The sequence below is a fragment of the Arabidopsis thaliana genome, chromosome 2, assembly GCF_000001735.4.
Source record: "Arabidopsis thaliana chromosome 2, partial sequence".
In the NCBI taxonomy this organism is placed as follows: domain Eukaryota; kingdom Viridiplantae; phylum Streptophyta; class Magnoliopsida; order Brassicales; family Brassicaceae; genus Arabidopsis; species Arabidopsis thaliana.
Genome location: NC_003071.7, coordinates 13,970,375 through 13,985,584, shown reverse-complemented (window position 1 = coordinate 13,985,584; position 15,210 = coordinate 13,970,375). Strand labels below are relative to the sequence as shown.

Here is a 15,210-nt window from a genome sequence, read left to right as displayed (position 1 = left end):
TATAAGTTTTGAATTATTGTTCCACTACTTAAGTGGCTTAACATAAGTAAGTGGGAATTTGATGAGAAACGATTCCTATCTCTCCAATTATTTTTCGGTTCTCAAGTTGGACACTGTGGAAGAAGTGGAGATGAGAAGCCGATCCAATCATTCCCACCTCTCTTCAAACCTAAAGGACAACAGACTAAAAATCATATCGTATAAAATATATTCTGTGTCTAAATATATTCTTTGTCTCCGCCCATGTGAATCGATAACGAATTTATTTCTATTTATAGTGAAAGTTTGTATTTATGGCTTTTTTCTGTACATTATTAGGAAATATAGTTCTATTTAACATGAAAACCAACGTTCATCTAATTTTGCAATTTATGATTAAAATATATTTATTTGATTATTTAAGTAATATTTTAACACGCAAACTAAAATCCACATTATATTAGCTATGAACAGTTTATATAGTTTTGATAATCACTAAACAGCAATGCCGAGTTTAGTGATTTTGAGAGTATCTGGTTGTCTTTATTATACTGTATGATTTTGTGATTATACCACAAAACAAAAGTCGTAGTAAAAGTGTTGGCTCCAAGTCATCCACACCGACTTTTTTTTTTCTTTTTTTATCAATCATCCATTTACCATTTATGATTAATCTCGGTGTTTCTTGGTATATAAAAGTTAAAAATTCATAGGACTCGTCGTGAGAATAAAATAATTAGTAGTGTTATTACTAATTGTTGTACTAATATATCTATACTTGACGTAAGTTTAGTGACGGAAAAATATAAAGAATACATCACATTTAGATTTCATAGATATATGCTTGAGTGACTCCGCCTATATTATATACTATACGTATTATAAACTTATAATACGATGTGAACCTGAAAGAAAATATATGTGGCTAACGTGAAACGATATGATATTATCATAACAACGAAAATTCCAATTATGTGACCATCTAGTTACTTTAATAGCCTAATATTGTAACATTTCTTTAGAACATTGACTTGGTACTGTGTTTTATTTAGTTAATTATATAAACTCAAAATATTAACACACATTCAATCTTATCCACAATTCATTTTCATATATAAGACTAGCCAATTTCTTTATTGATTTTTCTGATTAATTACTACGATAAATTTAAGTTGTTGTTTCGAGTTTATAAGATGTATATTATAAGCAATTATAAATTAAAACGTACAAAAAATTGTAATTTTTTTAAGACTAGTTTAATATAATTTTTTTTGGGAAGAGATGTATTTCGCTAGCAAATAATTTCTAAAAGAAATAGACTAAAAATTGAATCTGAATATACAGAGACTAAGATTTAGACCCGAATTCGCGGTTATTTTTTAAAAAATAGGATAGGTATCGAATTATATGTGTAGAATATCAATTAACAAAAAATGTTGTATGAAAGTAGTTATTTAATAGAAAGAAAACTAGGATTTGATGGCTATGGTTGCTTAAAGGGAAGAAACACATTAGTGTGTCCAATTCGTTGTGAAAAAGTCGTTCTTTCCACTCAAAAGAGATTGTTTACAAAGTCAATGACTTGTAACTTAGGGAATTAGAAAAACCTGTAAATAGCATTCTTTTATTAAGCCACCTAACCTAATTATTATGACTAAGATGACCAAGTGAAGTATGTAACGTTTTTAGGAACGAAAACAAAAGACGAAAACTAAAATGTTTGGCCATGTGATTTAAACTTCACAAAGCATGCATGATTTTATATAGACATCATGCCATCCCTAGTTGCGTATCCAAATTTAAAAGGGTTACTCTTATAGTATTGATACGACCAATTTATGAAAATGTGTCACACAATCACTTTGTTATGAGTTAATTTAGAGGTGTTAAGTAATTGTATATAATTTCACTTATGACACAAATTCGTCAATTCTCATGAATTTTACATTATAAAATGATTTTTTTTTTTCAATGATCTTGCTACATGAACATACTAATGACTTATTGCATGGGTCGGACCTTTTGTATAAGCCAAGGTTTGACTTTTCATGACCGATTCACATCACCGCATTTTGATTCTAACATTTAATTATATAAAGTAGAAGCTAAGAAACCGTAAGACATATCTACATCACTGATACAAATTCTTCTTGAGGAGTGTTCCAAGGCAAGCATAATAATACAAAGTTGCTTTCCAAATGATGAACCCTACTTTTAATAAATTGTTCTCTCTCTATATGTAACTCCCACTAAAGAACATAGACGGCAAATTTGTTTTTATTGATTCACGAAGCTATAAGATCTTTTGTAATGTCTACTAGAATCACGCAGCGAGTACCAGAACTTTGATGGTTCCTTGACTATTCGCAGTCAACATCGTGGGACTATCACTCTTCCAGCAAACCGCACTAATAAAGTAGGAACCTGCCTCTTCCTCTGCATCGTCCATGTCTGGCGATCCAAATCTGTGCGATGTCACGGGTCTCGTGATTTCCTGCATCGCATCATTCACATTTTAAAATACTTGAGCAACGACAGGTTGAAAATCTGTGAATCATGAATGAAAAATGCTAAAGTTGAGAGCAGAGGTTTCGGATTTGTGAACCTTGTGATATACATATACTTCGTTTGTCTCGCTTCCACAGGCGAGATACTCGCTGTTCACTGTGAGACCCACAAAGTTCTTCTCGTTAGTATGTCCTCTGAATGTTCGAACCTGAAAAGTAAAATTGAACAACATAGTCAAGACAAGTTTTTCTTTTTGACTGAATCTGCAAGATTGGCTCGGGCAGTAATCTAACTGGCAAGTTGTCTTTGACATCCCATAAGCGTAGTGTGCTATCTGTGGACGCAGAAGCGAGCTCGTTGTTGGACAAAAATTTAACATAGGAAACTGCTTTCTTGTGTCCACTGAAGACATGAAGTGGTTGGCTTATGTTTCTTAGATCGTAATAATGGATGTGATGATCAGCTGATCCGACCTGTGATAAGTCAACAGGCTTAAACGTCTAAGTCTCTCTATCTAATTAAAGATTATATCTAGAGACGTGTGATAGTGTCATGCTGATCATGAGTGGTAGCGAATAAATGTGAGATGCAAAGTTGAGGCGTGGAAGTATATACCGCAATGTAGTTGCTTGAGCCAGGATTGTACTTGACACAACATATGTTTGCTTTCATATCAATATTAATCACACTTGCTTCCTGCCTCGTGCACCAAACTTTAACCTGGATCAAACACACAGCACAATTGGTTAATCTATGAGACATGATTTAACAGATGCAATAATGCATGGTTGAGGATTAACTAGTAGTGAATTGACTTAAAAGGAGCCCACTGGTATAATATGCTTTTGTCAGAATTAGAAATCCAGTGAATTTTTCAATAACGTTTAATTAAATTTGGACAAATGAAGCTACAAAATTTCAAGGTAAAATCTACTATATACAAGTGTCCAGTTTCGTTTGTTTCCTAATGTATAGCCACCACAGATACACTAAGGGGAAAATTTTGCTGAAAATTTAAGAAACCAACAAACATTCAATGTAGGAAGGGCTACATATGACCAATCCCCAAGTTGGGAAGAACAACTCAAAGAAAAGTTTAAGAAGTAGTAGAAAAGATTCATGAGAACACAATGTACTAATGAGCAAGTAGGAGATTCTCCAGTTTTGTTTCACAATATGTCTCTTTAGTTCGTCGTAGAAATTAGACAAATCCGTGACCAAGTTAGTTATAAGAGCTAGGAGATATCTAAAAGTAGTATTCTTTTTATATGAGACATAGCCCAATGTGAGATGAAAGGTGATAACGGAAAATATGGAGATATTTACCTTGCAGTCGTCACTACCAGATACAAGCATTGATGGTTCTGTTCGTGAAAAGTCAACACTCCAGGCACGTTTTTCGTGCTCTTCATACTCCATAAGACTCTGCCTCAGTTTACATAAAAATTCAAATACGCTGCAGAATTCATGAGATGAATATCTTATAGGTGCGATGTTAGATACTTTGGGTAAAGTACTCACCTGCCTAGTAGTTACATCCCACACTGTTACTATTCCTTCATAATCACTGCTTGCTATGTGATTTTTTTCATGCTTATTCCAACTCAAGCAACTAAGTTTAGACCGAGTTGACATCTCCACAATCGGACACTGCATATCTGCTGGTTCATTTACAACCTGAAAAGTAGCAGCCGATAATCAATCAGTTCAGCGTGGTCCATTGGATAAAACAGAAAATTAAAACCAAAAATTTGATTAGCTTTGATTTATATTCTTCTACGCAATACAAAAGTGTAAAATGGCTATCTTGCATCAAAGCTAGAATTTCCCAAGAGCATAACTTAGTTTCATTATCAACGAAGCTTTCTTAGAATTGAGATGCATGATCAGTTTCACAAAAGCATAAGGTTGGACAAGAAGATTCAATTGGTATGTAATTGAATGCACTCCAAGATTTATGAACGTACCGAAGAGAAGTCAAAAACCTTTATACATCTAGAAACACCAGCAGTGGCAAACAGCTCATCATCACGATCAAACTCTATGCTGAAAAGGAACAGCACCCTCTTCATCAGCAAAATCAGTAAGATGGTACATCAAATTACAGGTAAACTAGAGGTCCAGGCAAAGCATAAAGCATGTAAACTATGGAAGACCATAAACCAAAGCACATAGAGAGAAAAAGATATGAGCCCCGGAGCTCCCAGACCATAAACTAAAAATATATATCTTTCGTCTCTTCATTGAGAAGAGACACTTTCATATAAAAGATCGCAAACCGATTCTATATATTCCGACATGGATAAGGATAACATAGTGTTCCATCTTTTAGAAAATTCTCCTCAAGTGGCCTGCTGACTACACAACCTTCTCCCTACCATGTCAGCAGTTTTATCTTCATACTATTCACTGGCTTAGAATTACACAGCAACGAATCCCATAGTAATAATTGCGTCTATCAATACATTAAACAAAACTTAATCACTTAAGGGTCTATTTTGATATATTCGGAGACATTCTTTTGGTACCTATCATCTGTTATCTGATCAACGAACAAGGAATAGAAAATTCACCTTGATACAATGTTGGCTGAATGAAATATATCCCCATGCCGGATTTCTGCTATAACTCTTAGACGACTGTGAATAAAGAGTGCAATTAAAACCCCAACTAATTCGAAAACACTCTTTATGTACGGCTAGACCGATTGAAAAGGGATAGTCACTCCTCTACCTGTAGCGAGTGAAGGTAGTCAACACAGATTGAAAATCTGCAAGGCCGTTGCTATAGCCTTCCCTCCGTACTACACTCTTATCATTTTCTTGTTTACTATTTGGTTGGTCTGCCAACTGACGCCGCTTTTGGAGGTAACATTCTTGTAAATCATTGAACTACAAGACAAGACACTTTAACAGAATTAGGCAATCTGTGCATATATCAACAAGCAGTTACAGAGAGATTAAAGGACCATGCAGGTTTTTTCAAGAAAACTACTATAATTGTGATTGCATAGTATTCACAGAACTGTTAGTGTGTCTAGAGAACATAGTGACTTTTTGTTGCTATAGTACCAGAGAGACAAGAAGCGGCTACTATCACTAAGCAGTAGATATAAAGTCCAGAAAGCTATTTCTACTTTTACGTGCAAACAATACGAAATCAATCTCTCTGAAGTCCAATCGGCTTTTTATAAAGACCACCAAAAATGTGGGCCTTAATCTAAGGTATCTTTTCCGTAAGAAGATTCATCCTCTACCCACAACCACTTTCAATTTCTCGAGCTGTCAATCCAGATGACCAAGAGCTGAGTAGCTAGGCATGGTAGTAACTGTAACACAATCACTGGGGCCTAATTGTAGTAATTATTCTTATTCTTTAATAGACAAATATCTTAAACTTTAATGCCATTGTCCTTTTACCATTTCAGCATAAAGATGTTGAGTAGACAAGGAGGAACAAACCTGAGCATGAATCCGTTTCTTTCTAGCCATTGAGACAGTTGACTGATTCAAACTTTGCGAATCTGACCCACTCAGCGCATCCTTCTTTGGTAGCCCATGAGAGCTTCCTTGTGCCTTCCCCTCTACCTTTTTGTTTTGATAATTGCCTACAAAATTTCCTCCTCTTATGCTGAGAGAATTGGAGTTGAAACCAATCTGGTTCTTCTCATGTGGCCATGCATTTCTTGTGCTTGGATCATCTCCGAGCATCCGCAACTTTACAGAATATCTGTCCCTAGCTCGGTATAAATCTATTCTATGTCTCTCAACGGCATTTATATCTTCTTTAATATACTGGAGATCAGTTTGCACCTACATTAAGATAGAGAAGACATAAATGACAGAATTCTATAATATTCTGAGATCTCATCTAACATTCAGGGGTTATACGTCTCATGAATAGTTGGATAGATCATACATCTATTGATAGAAACATGGTTTATGGCTTTCTTTTACAACAACTATACAGTCTAAACCCAGTGAAGATTTTGAAGCAAATGGAATGAAGAGCAACGAGAATAATTATCAATAGGTAGCCCAATGCTACTCCATAATTCAGACAAACCAACCTCATTTAGTTCATCAACTTTTTGCTTCCTTAGACAATGCAAAAAGTCCAAAAGTATCTGCATGTTCCTCTCAGCTTCTTCCTGTTCCATTTTTCTCTTCCTTTCCGCAAGAAGTGTCAGAAGATTATCAACCTCCTTAATTGACACATCACAACCCTGTCTAAGTATGAACGCAGGAAGTCAATATTTGATCAAAAGAAATGACTTAGAATTGCTTTTTACTCCAATAATAATTCTGAGAAAGCAAACTTAAAGAGGAAAAAATGAAACATAAAAAGCTTGTTAAGAACCGACCCTTTGTAGTGCTTCCCGAAACTGATCCAAGGGCGATGCAGTTTTTGACACATGCCGAGCTGAAGTTTTCTTCAATAGCTACACAATTGATACATAAACGTCATATAATAAGCTGCATTCCAGTGATAAATAGTTTCAATACACTATCATTCCTATAAACATGCTTCTATTTAGCTGTAATAAGCAGAATCCTACCACAATACTACACATCAAAAACAAAACAAAACCTTCCTAAGAAAATCTAATGGCAAGGTTCATTGGAATCGATTAAAGACTAAGCTAGCTTACTTGTTTCCACAAAAACCACGACAAAAACCAAACTTGATTACAAGCTAAGACTCAAACAAGCAACACCCGAACTTGAACTGAAAAGCTAAGGACCAAACACAAATTACGAGTAAAATTAGAAAAAGAAACCTTATCGAGCAAGAAATTAGGGTAAAGCTGATTATTGGTGAGGTGTTGGCTACAACAGGGACAATCACTCTTGTTCCTAAGATGTGTGATGATACACATATAGCAGAAACTATGACCACAAGCCGTGAGGAAAGCATCTTTAATAATCTGCATACAAATCGGACAAAGCAAGTCTTTATCCAGATCCGGTGCTCCAATCTCAGAACCGCCGCTTCCTCCGTCGTCATTTTCATGACGATTAGCACCTTCACCAACTGAAGATGTTCTCGGGTCAGGTTTCACCGCTGGAACAACCGGATCCGTCGAAATCTCTTCCATTTTGCTTTCAAAAGATTTCTTCGATTGTGATTTTGGTTTTTGAGAAAATCGGAATTGTGAGAAAAGAGTGGTTTGGGTATGACGTCGGAGATGAAGGAGGAGTGAGGCTGAGGTGTGGTGGGATCCACCGTGGTTCTTTTCTGAGGTGACAAATCCTACACGTTCTGGTCTACGCGCTTCTTTTCGCGCGTGTGTCTGGCGTTTCTCCAAGCGCTGGTACGGTTTAATTATCCGGCTTCTAATTTATAGTCCGGTTCAATGAAATTTCTTACAATTACCACGACGGTCTAATTTAATTTCTTACAACCATTCATTTTATTTCTTACTATTTGAAATGAATAAGTTGGGAATTTCAATCCATTCAACCGGAGCATAACCCTAGAAATAGAATAAGTTTTGAAGGATTCGGTTTAATAATTTTGGAATAAACCATTTTTATTTCAGTTCTTAAATTTTGTTACTGTAAAAAATGACTGAAAAGTGAAATATATTTTAATTTTCCCATCACTGGAAACGTTCCCTCCATTCTTTTGCTTGTCTGGGAAACCCAAAGAGACTGTGACGGAGAAGAGAAATGAGCTAAATAAATTCCTCTCTTTGATTCACCGGAACCCTAGAAATCCTCTTCTTAATTCTTTCAAAGGTGCGCTGTTTTCACTAGATATCGCTGTTGTAATTGTTGTTGATTCGGAGCTAGGTTTTGTTTTTGTCTCTCTTTCGGAGAATTTGCATGAAGCTAGGATTTGTCTGTTGATAGTTGTATGGTTTTGGCTGCGTTGTTTCTCTCTTGAAAGTCTTGTTATGCTACTGTATGACACACTCGAATGAGTTTTTGTTTGTGTAATGTTTCTCAATTTTGAAGGCGACCAACAGTTAAAGGTGCCATTTTTTTTCCAGATTAAGTTTGTTCCTCATCTGAAATTTATACCATTTCTCGCGATTTAGCAGGATATGCCCAGAAATTAAAATCTTAGAACGACAATGGTGGTAAAGTTTTTAGCTTTTTACCTTTTGGAGTTGTCTTCTTAATTTGGTGTTTTTCTTTTCTTTCTTAGTCTCCTGAGCATTGTGTTTTGGACTGGTTTTTGCACACTGTAACCAACCTCCACTTTTCTCTCTTGCAGATTATTTTCCCCTGGAAGGATGGAGACATCTTCATCTCTGCCACTGTCACCCATAAGTATAGAACCAGAACAGCCCAGCCATCGAGATTATGACATCACAACTAGACGTGGGGTTGGAACCACAGGCAACCCAATAGAATTGTGCACCAATCACTTTAATGTTTCTGTGAGACAGCCGGATGTAGTATTTTACCAGTACACTGTAAGATTCATTAGTCACTTTTCTGCATTCTTTCATCAGTGTCTGTGCGTGTGTGAGATGTTTGACATATCGGTACCTTTTTTGCAGGTTAGTATCACCACAGAAAACGGTGATGCTGTTGATGGGACAGGAATAAGCAGAAAGCTTATGGACCAACTATTCAAGACTTACTCTTCTGATCTTGATGGTAAAAGGTTGGCATATGATGGAGAGAAGACTTTATATACTGTTGGTCCTCTACCACAGAACGAATTTGACTTTCTAGTCATCGTGGAAGGGTCATTTTCAAAACGGTATGTCCCTCTTATCTGGATTGATATTTAATCGTTTCAAGGTGTCAAGATAGATCTTGTTGATCTTCTAACTAACGCAGTCTTGTTAAGTTTATAGTGATTGTGGTGTCTCTGATGGTGGTAGTTCTTCCGGTACTTGCAAGCGATCAAAACGTTCTTTCTTGCCAAGAAGTTACAAGGTTCAGATACATTATGCTGCAGAAATACCGTTGAAGACTGTTCTTGGCACTCAGAGAGGAGCTTATACACCAGATAAGAGTGCTCAGGATGCACTTAGAGTGCTTGACATTGTACTGAGGCAGCAAGCAGCTGAAAGGTAAATCTTTCTATCTGTTTGCTTTTGTGCAGTTTATATTTTTATTAAAATAGATACTCTACGTTCTAATGGACCAATTTTTATTATCATATTTTCACTTTGTTGGTGAAATTTAATCAATGTACAACTATTTGCATTTTGTGACCATGCTCGATGCTTACTATAGAAAACTGTTGATAATGCAGGGGATGCCTTTTGGTCAGACAGGCATTTTTCCATAGCGATGGGCACCCCATGAAAGTTGGAGGAGGTGTTATAGGTATTCGAGGTTTACATTCGAGCTTTCGTCCAACTCATGGAGGACTCTCGCTTAACATTGGTATTTTTCAGTATACCTTTCTCATCTCCAGCTTTCATAAACTTGTCTTAATTGTGGATAGTTTTATTAATAAGCAAAACTGTTTTCGTTTTGTGATGGTTTGCAGATGTGTCAACAACAATGATCTTAGAACCTGGTCCAGTTATTGAATTCCTGAAAGCCAATCAGAGTGTTGAGACACCACGGCAAATCGACTGGATTAAGGTAGTTCTGGCTTTTAAATGCAATAACTGAGAACATGACTGGCTGCTTTTGTTTTGAGCTTGTGAAGTTTTCATTGAAACTTGGCAGGCTGCGAAAATGCTTAAACATATGAGGGTTAAGGCAACACACCGTAACATGGAATTTAAAATTATAGGTCTAAGTTCGAAACCGTGCAATCAGCAACTGTAGGTTCCCCATGATTGTACTATCAATATATATTTTGTCCTCTTTTTCAGCCTTTGCTTGACTTTCTTCACCGTTTTCCAGGTTTTCAATGAAGATTAAAGATGGTGAACGTGAGGTACCTATTAGAGAGATTACTGTGTATGACTATTTCAAGCAAACCTACACAGAGCCTATTTCTTCTGCGTACTTTCCATGCCTTGATGTTGGCAAGCCAGATCGGCCCAACTATCTTCCACTGGAGGTATCCATCTCCAGCAGTGTTTCCTTCGTTAATTTTTTTGTAGTCTCTTATCCCACTTCTGGAGGTGTGTATGTTTGAACTTCTAATTCTTTTCTTGCAGTTTTGTAATCTTGTATCTCTGCAACGTTATACAAAACCATTGTCAGGGAGGCAAAGAGTTTTACTTGTTGAAAGTTCAAGACAAAAACCTCTAGAGAGAATTAAAACACTCAATGATGTGAGCTTCGTTTTCTGACCTCGGATGATGCTTGATCTATCTTGGATGGCAAATACTGTTACTGACTAGAATTGTAGGCAATGCATACCTACTGCTATGACAAGGACCCATTTTTGGCTGGATGTGGCATCTCCATTGAAAAAGAAATGACTCAAGTTGAAGGCCGTGTTCTCAAGCCCCCAATGGTAAACCTGTTTATGTTTTGTTTGCAGATAGAAAGATATGATCTACCATGGAAATTATAGTCCCATATTGACCCATTTGTAATATACAGCTGAAGTTTGGCAAGAATGAAGATTTTCAACCTTGCAACGGACGGTGGAACTTTAACAACAAGGTAATTGTCTGCAAAGATTTCCGGGCATCACTATTTCCCTTTTATTTTTACCCTTTGTTTCTTGCTTTACAGATGCTTCTAGAACCAAGAGCTATTAAAAGCTGGGCTATCGTCAACTTTTCTTTTCCATGCGACAGTAGTCACATTTCCCGTGAGCTTATAAGCTGTGGCATGAGGAAAGGCATTGTAGGTTTTGTAGATACTGTCTCAATTTTCTTATATGGTTTGTAGTGTTGTTCTATGGTTATTGACAGAGTCTGAATATGGTTTGTTAATTTGCAGGAAATTGATCGACCTTTTGCACTAGTTGAAGAGGATCCACAGTACAAAAAAGCAGGTCCTGTTGAAAGGGTAGAAAAAATGATTGCAACGATGAAGTTAAAATTTCCAGATCCTCCTCATTTTATCCTCTGTATTCTGCCAGAACGGAAAACTTCTGATATCTATGGTATTATCTCACCTTTTTCCTGCGGATATTAAAGTTTGAACTCTCTCATTCAACTGGTCGTTGCATACTATAAAGGTCCCTGGAAGAAGATATGCCTCACTGAAGAAGGGATCCACACACAATGCATCTGCCCAATCAAGATCAGTGACCAATATCTCACCAATGTACTTCTGAAGATAAATTCGAAGGTATATCACCAACCACGCTAACACTTGAGATATCTTCTTTTGATGTGTTATTCTCTGTGAATTGACTTCTTTTCTTCCGTCTTAATATAGCTTGGAGGCATCAATTCTCTGTTGGGAATAGAGTACTCTTACAACATTCCATTGATAAACAAAATTCCCACCTTGATTTTGGGTATGGATGTATCTCATGGGCCTCCAGGTCGGGCAGATGTTCCTTCAGTAGCAGCGGTATTGATTACATGTCTTTTCCTTTGTATGTTCATTGTATCTGGTTATCTTAGGATCTGATTATTTATCTGTTTACTTTCTCGATCTCTGCTGCAAGGTTGTTGGTTCAAAATGCTGGCCCTTAATCTCAAGGTATAGGGCAGCTGTAAGAACTCAGTCACCACGTCTGGAGATGATTGATTCGCTCTTCCAACCTATCGAGAACACTGAGAAAGGAGATAACGGTATCATGAAGTATGTGAACCCTAGTTTTAATCAATTTCAACAACTCAAGATGTTTAAGTCTCTTCTTCATGTTTAATTATTCGTTTCAACAGCGAATTATTTGTAGAGTTCTATCGGACAAGCAGGGCACGGAAACCTAAGCAGATTATCATTTTCAGGTATTAGCAAAACATTTACTGTTTATCTTTGTTGTCTAACCTCCAATATCTAAAAGTCTATCCTTACACAAACCTTGGGCATTTGATAGGGATGGTGTGAGTGAATCACAGTTCGAGCAAGTCTTGAAGATCGAAGTGGACCAAATTATAAAGGTCTTGTTTCAAAGTCCCATGGCTGGTTCTGGTTTCAATCTATTAGTCAAATTGTAGTGAAGATATTATTTAACAGTTTTGCTTCTTTTTTACATGGCGCAGGCGTATCAACGTCTTGGTGAATCTGATGTGCCAAAATTCACTGTCATTGTGGCTCAGAAGAACCACCACACCAAGTTGTTTCAAGCTAAGGGTCCTGAAAATGTTCCTGCAGGTAAAAAATACTTTTTATTCTTCACCCGTCACTAGGATTCCATTTCTTTCCGTAACTATTTCATCATAAAAAAAACAATGTCGTTTGTCAGGAACTGTCGTGGACACCAAGATCGTACACCCGACAAACTACGATTTTTACATGTGTGCTCATGCAGGAAAAATAGTAAGTGTAGACAAAAGTTTAGCTTCACTCCTCGCACCTTTATTAAAATCAACGCTATATAATGTTTCCCTCTATGATCTCTCAGGGAACTTCAAGACCGGCTCATTACCATGTATTACTTGATGAGATTGGTTTCTCCCCCGATGACTTGCAGAATCTCATCCATTCTCTCTCCTATGTGTAAGTTCACTCCTTAACGTCAATTACAAAAACCAACTTAGCTTTACCATCACTAAGATCTAATTGTCTCGAATCATCATCATTCCAGCAACCAACGTAGCACAACTGCAACTTCGATCGGTAACACTCCTTAATCAAACTCTCTTCTATAAATAAAAATGCGACCTCCTCTTTTACACTATACAGAAACTACTCAACTCAATATTCAATGTGTCCTCTCTTTTGTGTGTGTTTGTGCTCTCAGTGGCTCCAGTACGATACGCTCATCTTGCAGCAGCTCAAGTTGCGCAATTCACAAAGTTTGAAGGTATATCGGAGGACGGGAAAGTTCCAGAGCTTCCACGTCTGCACGAGAATGTCGAAGGCAACATGTTCTTCTGCTGAGTACATATAAGTAGTTCTGCTTCCTCCCTAGTCTAAACCCAAACCCTCCTCTTTAGAGGAAGTTTATCATTTTGCATATATGCAATCATCACCGTACAGTTTCATTAGAAGTAAGAAGAAAGATCCTCGCGTAGATTAAGAGGCTCATTGGCTTATTGATAGCCCAAGTTTGCTTACTAAACGGCAGCGATTTTTGCGTTTAGCTTTTGGATTTTTCAATACGTTATATTAAATTTTCTTTTTTGTTTTGTGACGGGACTCACAAAGGGAAATGAAAAGTGAGAAAAACTCTTGACGTAAAAGTCTTTCAAACGGTCAAACCGGTCTAACAAACCGCGTCAAACCCACGTGCACTACTAGAAAACTTTGTAATGAAGTGGACGTTACCACAGACAATCACCACCTTTCAGAACTGTTTACGTGGTACAATATAGACGGGTCAGAATCATTGCTCTTACACTACTCCCGAGACCACCAGATCATTACCACTACTCAATTTTTCTCCACACGTGGGTCCTACTTGGCTGCGATGCAGGAGATTTCTTGTGCATGACTCAAACTTGTTTTGACTACTTTGCCCCTCCTCTCTTTAACTTGTTTTCTTCTAGTTTACGACGAGTCAAGAAACTTTGCCTTGGTCCCAAAGCCTGTTGTCTATTTTATTTCCTTTTAAAAAAAAAACTGTTTACGAATCGTGTCTACGTTTTTGTCCCTCGAAGAAATCTAAAGCCGGTTTGACTAAACTGGATTCTATTTATTTTTTAATTATTATTTGTCCTACTTCAGAATCAAAAGTTTAAATTAATACAACTCACAAGTAAACAAAATTGAGATACTTATTGCAATTTGAGTATAAATTACCAAACCATCTTATAAGATAAAACAAATAAACACTTTATATTTTGTATCAGAATAAATATAATTTGACGAAGGACAGAAAAGGATTACAAGCATATGTATGTAAATCTTCTTCGTGTTTAAGCTCCTAAAAAAAATCTTAACTTGTGAGTTCAGTTATATAATTAGATTGCTTTTAAGACAATAATCCTAGTTGTAAACCTGAACCCTATAGTCTATAGCTAAGTCTACACTTGTCTTGTGCCGAATTAAAAAATGATAGTATGATACAATGCAGCAAAAAGGTCTCTTGGTAGATTCTGCCAAACTGCATTAAATGTTTTTATTATTTATTCTTTTTTAAACCCAATTGCTTGCTATATCGTGCGTTACCTTAAAATCGAAATTTACCCCAAAACAACAAAACAAATTGGTCGTAATTCTAAGAGATTCAGCTAAAAACAGGTTTTGAAGAGTACTATCAAACCGATTTAACAACTAATTAGATGATCATTAAATTTATGTATTTTTGTTTGTAATTAGACAGTGGAGTTGATTCAACATTCACATTCGATTTGTTTTTAAAATTTTAACTCTTAAACCTAATTTATTTGTATTAGTTTGGAAGCGAACTTATTGAACTCATGATTTAGATATAGATTCGAACTGATGGATAGAAATCCAAAATATTATAGTTCATGATTATTTGAGTTAAGTTCCTTTCACAAAAATAATTTAACTTACAATCTAATTTCTTGCATGTTAAATTTCATAACGTTTTCTAATATAAACATAAACTTATTATATGAAAGTATTATAAAAACTAAACTAAAATTCACGTAAAAGAAAACAAACTGGTGGCCTGAATTTTGCAATTAGTGTGCATTCTTAATCAATCGTACTGAGTACAACAGTATTGGTCATTAAGCAGCTACAAATTAAGGAAGGATTCAGCGTGGGCCCTACAGCAGAATTAAACTGGTCCAAACCGCAGATTAGCGTACGA

The 15,210-nt window shown here is 36.3% G+C and overlaps 2 protein-coding genes across 3 annotated transcripts; one reads left to right on the top strand and one right to left on the bottom strand.

Annotated features, from left to right (window-relative positions):
* Positions 1-1,975: 1,975 nt before the first annotated feature.
* Positions 1,976-7,704, bottom strand: COP1 (Transducin/WD40 repeat-like superfamily protein). Of its 2 annotated transcripts, none has more exons than NM_128855.4 (13): positions 7,268-7,704; positions 6,851-6,928; positions 6,557-6,712; positions 5,949-6,299; positions 5,221-5,378; positions 5,061-5,126; positions 4,455-4,533; positions 4,009-4,164; positions 3,814-3,912; positions 3,103-3,207; positions 2,781-2,960; positions 2,585-2,695; positions 1,976-2,473 (listed from the first exon to the last, which is right to left on the bottom strand). In NM_128855.4, exons 1-13 carry the CDS (start codon positions 7,583-7,585, stop codon positions 2,303-2,305), a joined length of 2,028 nt encoding a protein of 675 aa, NP_180854.1. In that variant the 5' UTR covers positions 7,586-7,704; the 3' UTR covers positions 1,976-2,302. The 2 variants fall into 2 exon arrangements, with proteins under 2 accessions (NP_180854.1, NP_001325309.1); NM_001336418.1 differs by having other exon boundaries at positions 2,046-2,473; positions 6,557-6,716; positions 7,268-7,697.
* Positions 7,705-8,063: 359 nt separating this feature from the next.
* Positions 8,064-13,669, top strand: AGO6 (Argonaute family protein). Its single transcript, NM_128854.4, has 23 exons — positions 8,064-8,228; positions 8,710-8,911; positions 8,999-9,204; positions 9,302-9,520; positions 9,706-9,839; positions 9,946-10,043; positions 10,131-10,228; positions 10,311-10,470; positions 10,571-10,687; positions 10,765-10,872; positions 10,962-11,024; positions 11,097-11,210; positions 11,307-11,472; positions 11,548-11,660; positions 11,751-11,888; positions 11,986-12,122; positions 12,206-12,271; positions 12,361-12,424; positions 12,527-12,638; positions 12,730-12,803; positions 12,889-12,983; positions 13,072-13,103; positions 13,228-13,669. Exons 2-23 carry the CDS (start codon positions 8,729-8,731, stop codon positions 13,365-13,367), a joined length of 2,637 nt encoding a protein of 878 aa, NP_180853.2. The 5' UTR covers positions 8,064-8,228; positions 8,710-8,728; the 3' UTR covers positions 13,368-13,669.
* The last annotated feature ends 1,541 nt before the right edge of the window (positions 13,670-15,210 follow it).